General features: G+C 46.0%; 1 protein-coding gene across 2 annotated transcripts in view; it reads right to left on the reverse strand.

Annotated features, from left to right (window-relative positions):
* IFT25 (intraflagellar transport 25) overlaps positions 1-10,665 on the reverse strand; it is an 18,490-nt gene extending 7,825 nt beyond the window's left edge. Inside the window, exons 1-5 of one of the 2 annotated variants that reach the window (XR_015879336.1) lie at positions 10,449-10,665; positions 7,828-7,934; positions 7,204-7,272; positions 6,574-6,617; positions 5,690-5,907 (exon numbers count right to left, since the gene is read on the reverse strand). Coding sequence is in view for 1 of the 2 variants with exons in the window: in XM_088479316.1 (XP_088335442.1) it covers positions 5,809-5,907; positions 6,574-6,617; positions 7,204-7,272; positions 7,828-7,934; positions 10,449-10,549 (420 nt within the window). In the remaining variant the exon portion in view is untranslated. Of the gene's footprint in view, positions 1-5,146; positions 5,908-6,573; positions 6,618-7,203; positions 7,273-7,827; positions 7,935-10,448 lie in introns of those variants that run through there. The other variant, XM_088479316.1, reaches the window with a different exon arrangement.
* Between the last annotated feature and the right edge of the window lie 26 nt (positions 10,666-10,691).

The following is a 10,691-nucleotide window of genomic DNA, read 5'->3' on the forward strand; positions in this document are numbered from 1 at the left end:
TGAGGCCATGAGATCCACCTCCGGAAGACCCCATTTGTCGACTAGAAGCTGAAAAACTTCTGGATGTAGATACCATTCTCCTGCATGCACGTCGTGACGGCTGAGGAAATCCGCTTCCCAATTGAGAATCCCCGGGATGAACACTGCGTAGATGGCAGGGAGATTGCATTCAGCCCATGTGAGAATGCAGGACACTTCTGTCATTGCAGACTGACTTCAAGTTCCCCCTTGGAGATTGAGGAAGGCCACACCCATGGCGTTGTCGGACTGTACTTGTACTGTCCTGTTTTTCAGAATATTCTGAGCCAGAGTGAGAGCTTTGTAGATGGCTCGAAGTTCAAGGATGTTGATTGGTAACACTGCCCCGACTGGGGACCATCGGCCTTGGAAGGAGTGCTGGCCGGTTACTGCGCCCCACTGGGATCCAAAAGGGTCCAGTCCGGGATCCAAAAGGGATGACCCGTGTTGAAATGGGAAGTCTGTAGCCACCAGGCTATTGACAGGTGAACCTCTTGGGAGAGGCCCATCATCTGAGATTTGAGCAGATGGGGTAGCCTGTTCTACCTGGAGAGTAGCAGGCGTTGGAGGGGCCTGGAGTGAAACTGGGCAATCTCCATGTCGAAGGTGGAAACCATTGATCCCAAGGCCTGTATTGCAGAGTGAATTGACACTCGGCGATTGTGAAGCAGTCTGCGTAGTTTGAACTGGATTGCTAAAATCTTGTCTGCCGTTAGGAAGATTATCTGAACTCGAGAGTCCATGAGGGGCACCAAATGTACCATCCTTTGAGAGGGTGTTAGGGAAGTTTTTTCCAGTTGATCAGCCAACCGTGCATTTGAAGAAAGGCAATGGTTACCTGCAGATGGCGGTGAAGAGTCTCTGGGGAGCTGGCCAACAGCTAGAGATCATCCAATTATGCGAGCAGTCTGATCCCTTGACGATGAAGAGAGGCCGCCATAACTGCTATGACCTTGGTAAAGACCGGGGGGGGGGGCCTTTGAATATCCGAACGGCAGAGCCTGAAATTGGTAATGTCGCTGTAGTATACAAACCGGAGCTATTGTTGAAGGCTCTATAGTTACATGTAGGTAAGCGTCCTGAATGTTTAGAAATACCATAAAATCCCCAGGCTCCATAGCTAGGATAATGGAATGGAGGGTTTCCATATGACACCTGGCACTCCTGAATTTGGTAAAGACTGAATGGCTTTTTGGAGCAGCAGGGCCTGGTTGGGTCCGATGGAGGTCTTGTGCAAAAGAACTGCTGGGGGGGTCGCCTCAGGAATGAGAGGGCGTATCTGTGGGAGACCACTTCCCTTACCCAGGCATCCGACGTGGTTTGATGCCAAACCTGGGCGAAATGAAGAAGTCAGCCTCCCACCCTGGGAGCCCCCAGTGAGAGGCCTGCCCCGTCAGGCTGTAGGCTTGTCCTCAGACTTGGCAGGTGGATATCAGTAGCCCAGGCCTGTTTGGCCCTAGGCTAGAGGCCTTGGCTGATGACTGCTGTCATGGAAAGGACTGACCCTTGGCTTTTCCTTGAGGGTGAAGGACTGAAAGGATGGCATCCTCAGCTTTGTATTATATGCAGAGGGCAGGAACGCCGTCGTGGAAGCTGCCAAGGTAGTCACAATTTTATCCAATTCTGGACCAAATAGGATGTCACCAGAATAAAGGCAGAGACTCCAGAGGCTGTTTTGATTCTGAATCTGCTTTCCAGGAACGTAGCCAAACAATACGGCAGGCCACTACCGAAGTGCCAGATATCCTAGAGGCCAGGAGAGCCGTATCCATAGCTGCTTCACCTAAGTAGGAGGCTGCATCTCTAATGTGAGATATGTAGAACAGCTGTTCCCTTGAAGCATCAGGGGTAAATGTCTCTTCTAGGGCCTCTGCCCAACTCTCAATGGCTTTTGCCACCCTGGCCGTAGCCCTAGCAGGACGAGCAATAGCTCCTGTAATAGAATATATGCATTTATGACAAGCTTCTCTACCTCTATTTGTAGTATCCTTCAAGGAGGTTGCAATATGAATGGGTAATGTGGCATTTTTAACCAGTCGGGTTACATGAGCATCCACTGTTGGGGGAACTTCCTATTTACTACAATTAGTAGCTGGAAGAGGGTAAAAGGAACTAAACTGTTTTGGAATTTGAAACCTTTTACCGGGCATATTCCAAGCTTCACTCATGTGATCAGATAGTTAGTCAGAGTGAGGAAACTTCTTTTTGTCGTTTAAAAAGTGTGTTTTTTCTTAGGAGCGGGTTCATCCTGTTCTGTTTGTAATATAGTTTTTACAGCTCTCACAAGAGCAGGTATATTTATTTTAGAGGGTGGCTCCGCTTCTCCTGAGATGGAGTCAGAGTGAGAGAGGTCTGCGTCTTCTGCCTCCCCAGATGATATCTCAGAATCAGATAACTGTGTGGACTGGGAAGATAACACAGCACGTTTAGTAGGCTTAGTAGGTAACGGCTTTTTATTTTGCAGCATTAGCTGAAAAACCGTAGAGGTATTAGCCAAAGTTTGTGTGGAGGTAGACAGTATGTCTACCCATGGGAGAGGCAAAGGATTTGCAGGGAGTACCTGCTGTGGCCATCTCACAGGGGGAGCTACCACAGGGACTGTTATATGGTCCGCAAGTTTTGCCAGCATCTGTGAAAAGGCAGGCCATAGTGGGTCCTGAGGGAGAGACACGGGGTTGTGGAGCCTGTGTAACAATTTGCACAAAGACCATCCTGAATGAGGTCCTCTGGGGCTAAGCCCGCTGAGCAGGACTTACAAGACACCAGAGTAGGAGCAGCAGCATCAGGCGCTTGTCATTCTTTCCTCTGCCATAGCTACAAGAATAAAATACAGTGCAGTGAACACCCTGCAGTATGTGTAATATGGCACAGTATAGTGTGCAACCGCGCTATATAGTATGTGATAGTCCTCACAATTATATAGGAGATGTGAGGTACAATGAACCCCCTATACCTTAGTATGTCAGGGTATAGTAGAATAATGGGAAAGGTATAAGCTGACAGTATGGAAAGTAAAGCTTAGAGCTATCACAAGTCACATACAAACGCAGAAAAACATGACATGTCTGCAGTGTGCACTAAAATCAATTACACAGACCGCAGTGGCTGGTAGGATATAGTGCTGTATGACCTGGCCCGTGGGCGAGGTATACAGGTAGACTGGACCCAGCGTTCCCAGAGACTTGCTTGCATAAAATGGCTGCCGCGCGTCTCTGAGGGGGCGGAGGGAGAGGGAGGAGCAGCCCAGGGAACACCAGGACCGCAGTGGAACGGCACCCTGGACTGTGGGAGGGGCTGCAGGGAGAGCGCCTTATCTCCTGGCTGACATTAACCACCGGGTCCCCTGGCCTCTACATATGCCCTGCACCAGTGAATTATATGCCCTGGTGGTCTAGTGGAGTCGTGGATGCACCAGTGTCCACATCAGCGCCTCCGGCCTGTCTCCTAAGACCAGAGGAAAGATGCGGGTCCCCGTGAACCTTGGTTCTACCTTACCTGTCCCCTGAATTCCGGGCTGCAGTCTGGGGTCAGGGTAGCCTGCTCGCTAGCCCCCGTTGGAGCCCCACCGGGAGTACCTAGCACAGGATTGGTGTCTCAGCACCGCGGAAGGGTGATGGGGCGCCAGCACAGACCTCCAGAGGACAGTCTGGTGCTGCTTGCCCATCATAGTTAAAGTAGAAAATAAAATAAATCATAAAATAAAAGCTCGGGCTGCTTAATGCAGTCCTCTGTTATAGTGGTGATCCAGCTCCTGCCGGACACCAACGAAGCTGAAGTGCCCTCAGGCTGTGGGTGGGGTATAGGGGGATTGAAAAGCTTTGCTGTTGGTGTCCGGTCCTCCAGGTCCCACCTACACCCCAATGTCTCGCTGTGGAGCCCTATGGACCTTGAAGAAGAAAAATTATTATAATATATTTATAAAGTGCTTACTACTGAGTAAGCTTGGTGATAGATTACTAGACTATTGTCTATTATGGTGGCTGGGTATGGTAAAGTGCCTTCATGGGAACTAAGGACCTGATTCAGATATGGACGCACGCAATGCAGCTGTGAAAATATGCTTATGTCTGCAAGGAATACCCGAGCATAAATACGCCCACTGCTGACTTCTAGCCGGCGTGCGACGCATACCTGCGTAGCTATCAGTAACATCAATGCACATCTGCGGCCATCTTTCCTTTGCCTCGAGGTGAAATAGTCGTCTGCTTCTATACGGCTACTATGTATATTATGAACAAAATCTGTGCATAATAATACTGTCTTATTGTATCCAATATGCCTAGAACCAATATGGAATGAGTAAACGCTGACCACAATAAGAACTGCTCTTATAATATTGACCTACACATTCCAGAATAGAGAGTGACACCATAGCGGGGTGAGATTAGCAGAAGTCTCCCAGTTACCGCGATAGGTAGCAGACACAGCTGCGGCCCGGAGATAGTACCCAGCGTGACCGCGCTAGGAAGATATTGCCTTTGTACAAAGAGATAGTAGAACATTCATGTATTTTTGGGCAAGGCACACTGGCAACGCATGTGTAATAAGAAACCGTATCAATGATTGAACACGGAGCGCTGCATGTAAAATTAGTTGCAGCATACAATAACCTATTATCATAGGAATGCATACCATAGTGTATATAAAATACCTGACATAGACCTATAACATTAGGCATGTCAGGGTATAATTTTCAATAAGTACCAAATATGGGATGTGCAGAGTAATACACCAGGATTTATAAGAATTGTCCTTCCACATAGCGAGAACACTGTGGAAGTGAAAATTATTATTTTTTTTTATAACATCCGGGTTTATTGTATTAAAATTAAATGTGTGAAGTCATTTGGGCACGCCATAAAATATGATATATAAAACACAAATACTTTCAGCTGAAACGTAAACTATAGGAGTAGCAAACTCCATTGATAATACATAACCACACCAGAAACATATTACTGATACATTTGTAATATCGGACAAGAAACAAAATTACTACCTGGTTAAATTTCACTGTTTGAGGATAGAAATGTAGCATTAAGTAGCACAGTTCTCATGGAATATAAGCAACATAGCTTTTCTATAATATGAGATAAAAAGGTTTCTAATAATAAGAGAGTAGCCGGAAGAATCTTTTTCTATTTATTTTAAAACACTGTTCCTTCGTCCGCACACTATATATTTTAATATTTCACCAATTCTCTGAAATTAAACGTTATTTTTAACGATATATCAATAAAAATATAATTTTTTTTATGTACTATTTGGTTCAGATTGGTCTATGACTTATAGCATCAGGTAGCACCTTATTGAAATCTTGCATATAAATGGTGGAATATTAATCTTTATGACAGCAAGCATACAGATATGGAACCAATGGTTATTGGCCGATTTGTATTATAGGTTCTTTGGATACTGGTGCGGGACTGATCTAGTACAATTGCAAAAATATGCTTATGTCTGCAAAGTTTACCCGCGCATAGACGCCCACTGCTGCCTTCTTGCCTGCCTGCGATACATACCTGCGTAAGTCATGGTGGTGCCAACAAATGTACTCATTAAGTATGATAGCTTGTGATATTCTTCTTAGATGAAACTAGTCATAAATATACCTGTACACAGGACTGAGATTTTTTTATATAAAATAAATAGATTAAAGAAATGGATTTACAGTTAATATAGTTCTGGTAGTTGTAGACTTCTTTCCTTCTTGCGTTTTATTTATTTCAGTTGACTCTTCCTTTGAAGACTTAGACATGAGCCCCATACAATGATCCTCGATGGTACAATTTACATCACACCTTCAACGAACACACTGCGCACTGTCACAAAATGATCAAATGCAGACTGGATCACAAAGCGCACATGAACCGCTTGAACTCCAGGGAGCTGGGGGATAATAAATAATAATGGAGAAAAATGGTTTTAAAGATATATAAATACAATATCACATTTTATATGTCCCACATCTTTACATAACAGTATAAAGATAGTATTGGGTGGAATGATTTCAGTTTGTGGTTTATTAAAGCATTGTCTTGTCGTTGAACTTCTTTTTACATGCAGTAAGTCTCTAAAAGTAAATTGGAGGGCAGGGCGGTAACTAGGGTTGTGCGAGCAGTGCCATAGCCCAGTGCGAGTGGTGCCACTGCCCAGGGCCCCAGGGGTGCACTATCGCTGCCCCACGGCCGCTGCATCTGACTAGCAGGGTGTCTAACGCCATCCTGCAGCCAGGATCACACTCAGCCCGTACAGAGGACGCTCTAGGCAGTGCCGCACTTCTCGGTGATGGCGGCCTCATACCCTCGGTGCAATATCATAGAGTTAACGGTGAAGGGGCGGGGATGGCACAGGGCACATTGCCATCCTGTTACAGCACTGTTGGAGAGTAATGTACTACTTATCCTATAAAATACCACTTTCCATACTAACAGAAGGTGGAGCATAGTAACCACCAATTCTATGGAGGAGAGATACTTTTGCAGAACTTTAGGGATCAGCCCATAGGTTATGTCCCAAGGACAAATGCTGCACTATACTAAGTTGCACACTTACAGTTATCTCCTCATTCTGGAACTGTCCTTCCACATGCTCCAGATCTGGGAACAACAGAGATCACATTACATATTGTTTGTAGTCACAATTTTGTGAACTATGTAATAATTAATGCAAACACAAGATTACAAGCAAATTACACAGTATAAGGACAAATCTCCAGAAAATGTGTTCAAGTATATACACAGAAAGTGGATTGGCAGTATTGTTATTATATTTTATTTGTTAGGCGCCACAAGGTATACGCAGCGTGATACAAGAGATATACATAAGGACAAGGCATAAATACAATACCAACAACGAGTACAGAGCATAGGCACAAGCATTAGAGTAAAACCATAACCAGGGAGTGACAGTTACAGGGGAAAGGGTAGAGCAATACGCTGCAACTAGAGTCAAGCAGACAGTGATAAGTCGCAGGGGAGACAACAGTTTTCAATGATCCTGTACTCGTGGAATGGGCGAGCAGACAGTGTGGCTGAAGGTGAGAGTATGGGAGAGGTCCCAATCCGAAGGCTTACATTCTGCAAGGATGGGGTAGTGAGTTGGATGGAGAACTGGGAAGGAGACAAGGGGGGATGGAGACGGGAGTGGGAGATGGAGTGGTAGGCTTTAGTGAAAAGCACTTACCTCTTTCCACGCAATGCTCAAAGCCAACTGGATCTTTGGATGTGCTTGTCTCAATTCGTAAGCTTCTTACTAGAAAGTGGGAAGAATAAGAGACAACAAATTAGATAACAGTTGTGGTGAACTTAATAAGACTAAATGTAGAAGTCTTAACTGTATTATCTGTGTGTATTCAACCATTATATCAAAGAGAAGATGTCACCAACTGGTTGCTTATACAAAGATTGCCAGAACAATCTGAGACTTGTAGTTGCAATACACCTGGAGAACACCAGGTGGCCTAAATCTCTGTAACACAAGGCAGGATGGAACTTGACCAAGTCTGTCATACTGTATCATAGGTGATAATTGTTATTACAATAGAAGTGCAATTCATGGCAAATGATCTATGTAGAGCTCTAAATATATTACTATATAATAGCTGTAAATGCTGGTGCTGCCTTAATTGTTATACAGTGAAAAATTATAATAGTGCAATCAGAAGATGTTGTATAGTTCTAGATCAATGAAGTCGCCACACTGTAGGACTTAATATCACTAACTATACATTTGTGTACAGTCGGACACTGCAGCAGCACATGCAATTGAAAGAGAGTGTGATATTGGGAAGACAGCCGTGTCATTTACTTAAGGAGCTCTCCACGGTGATTTTGCCAATCTTTTGTAAGCTGCTTAAGCTGATGATGAATTCCTGTGGGAACATCCCTGTCGTTGTCCAGAAAGTCTCCGGATTTCTAGAGAGAAATGTAGAATGTCAGGAAGCCTCATCATGACATGTCTAAGTACTATACTGCAAAGCTATTAATAGCATTTTTCTTTATATGAAATCATTATTTATTTATTACAGATGCACATTTACTGGACACCCACCACTATGCTAAGATGCTTTGCTAATAAAACCATTGTTACTGTGTAGAAGGTGATATAACACTTTCCAACATTTAATGCTATTTCTAGGGACACTTTGCCGTCGGGCAGGTGTATCGGTGCACCACGATCTGTGCATTGCATCCTATACAGTCATAGGAAACTGCACCTACTCATAATGAGAATCCATTGCACATGGTCCTAAAACAAATCTGCTACACTCTGTATAGCTATAAGCAGTAACAGTGTGATATTAAAGCAGCAATCCCACAGGTTTATTTTATTTCTTCTCTAAATAGCCAGTAAAGAACCTATTATTAAGCATTCATCCATGCGATAGTCAATGTTCTTAGCTGCCCTACAAACATTACCTCACCTACTTTGAAAATCTCACTGACCGTTGCAAAATATAACAAGGCACTGAGCATAGGGCAAATTGGCGAACGGTTGGGACACTCCACATTGCATTGCTCAGGCAGATGGGGCACTCCACTTCGTTTAACCATTTAACTGATGATTATTTCCAAATACATCAAATATTTTTTAATTTATTTAAATCAATAATATTTTAAAACTTAATATGTAAATATGTTTGTGAATAAAAATATGTTTAAGGGTGTTTAGAGCCCCCCCCCATTTCCATATTACCATAGGTTCCCCGTGATTTACCCCCTCCTTCACACCCTGTGGCAATAGACTCCCTGTGTCAATAGATTTCTCCCACCTCCACCAGTGGCAATAAACCCCTTTGTGACATTAATCTGTTGCCCCCCCCCCCCAGCATACGTAAGTTCCCCCCAGTGCCAGGGTGTGGCCGCCCGCTGGGGATGCAGTCAGGAAGCCGACGGTCGAAATGCCCACCACGGGCTTCCCAACTGTCAAATCCCAGCAGGGGACTAATGATGGTGGGTGTTAGGTTAAGGGCTTCCGGGGGGGAATTAGGGTTAGGCACCCCCCGGGAGGGTTAGGATCAGGCTAGGGGAAGGGGGGGGTTAGGGTTAGGCACCCCCGGGGGGAGTTTAGAGTTAGGCATCCCCCCAGGGAGGCTTAGGTTTAGGGTGCGGGAACGGGGGGGGGGGGGTTAGGTTTAGGCACTTATGAGGGGTTTTAGGGTTAGGTACTAGGGGGGAGGTTAGGCACCCCTAAGGGAGGGTTAGGGGGGCATCGGGTTAGTGATACTTACCTTAATCCCCTGATCCGGGATCTGCTGCCGATCTCCTGGCGTCGTGATATAGGTCCGGCGGTATTTCATACCAATCCACGCCTCTGCCACCCCCTTATGCAGAGTACAGCGGACAGGTTCACAGAGATTGGGGAATAGTCGTCAGAAGGGAACATCTGTTTCCATATTTATTCTTGATTTTTATCTTACTACAGGGCAAATGTCACTTGCACAGCATTCTGGGGCACAAAATCAGCAGTAATGTCGGGAATGTCACAGACAGCTCCATTACTGCCGGGGGAGGGAGCAGCAGCAAGTAATCAGTTGTGCACTTTTGCAGAACAATTTTTCATTGAAAACACAGGGCCACGGGGAGAAAGCCCATCTAGCCACGGTCGCATCCCAGGTGTCAGTTAAGTGGGAAAGAGGCATCAGCTATAATCTTGCCCAAAACGCCAAATTTGTCAGTACTGTCTCTGCTAGTCATACACACACACACACACACACACACACACACACACACGCCTCCAGCTTGTCATGTGAAGGTAGAGGTTAGGGTTGAATTTTAACAGTAGACAGAGCAAACCGGTCTCAGACTGGCAATCAAAAGCCTCTCTGCTCACTATGGGCTTGATTCAGAGTTGTACACTAATGCCGCCACCGCCGCCTCTTTGTACGCAGCTGCTATGCAGAATATGCAAATGCTGCAGCCGCCAGGAGTTGTATTCAGACGCCCAACTGCGGCTTAGCAAGTCCAAGCATCTGCGTACAAAGACGCAGCGTTGTCGGTCACAGATCATTCGATTATTGCAGTCCTGTGAGTCTATGGTCCAGCAGAATGGACGTGGGGAACTGAGATACGGGAGCCATATTTCTCGTGTACGGAATCGCAGTCGCAGGCTCTGACACTCCCCTGAAACAGTCAGGACACGCCTTTGTTCCCTGCGGCCACTCCCTGTTACCTCCCCGACTGTCAATCACACTGCGAGTAAATTGTCGCTGTGAGCTAATACGGTCGTGTCCCTGACGCCTACACTGTGCGACTTAGACGCATGTGCGGCTTCTTACTGACATGCGCTCCTCCGCACCGTGACATGCTGCCTATTAGCATATGATACCTGGAGAACCAGGAGCTGGGCCTCGCAAACAGCGGTTGCTGGTAACTATACCCCACTTCCAGTCTGGGAAAAGGAATGACCGGGGTCTGCCTGCTGCTTACCCGTCAATGATGTGCTCTGCCCGATGCTTCTCATCGCTGGAGGTCGCCAGTGCCACCACCGCCCCCCCAGAGCTCAGGCACAGGTTACCCGCCCGGGTCATGTCACAGGAGGCCCTGTATAGCGAACCGATCTGCTTCCAAGATCTCCAGCGTCCCCGTTATTATTAGCTGTTGCTGGGAAACCAGCAGGAAGTGCACAATAGTAGCCCGGAAGTACGTCAATTTAGTACGCGCCTGTGTGCG

Source organism: Taudactylus pleione, unplaced genomic scaffold (genome assembly GCF_031769625.1).
Source record: "Taudactylus pleione unplaced genomic scaffold, aTauple2 ptg000230l, whole genome shotgun sequence".
Lineage (NCBI taxonomy): Eukaryota > Metazoa > Chordata > Amphibia > Anura > Myobatrachidae > Taudactylus > Taudactylus pleione.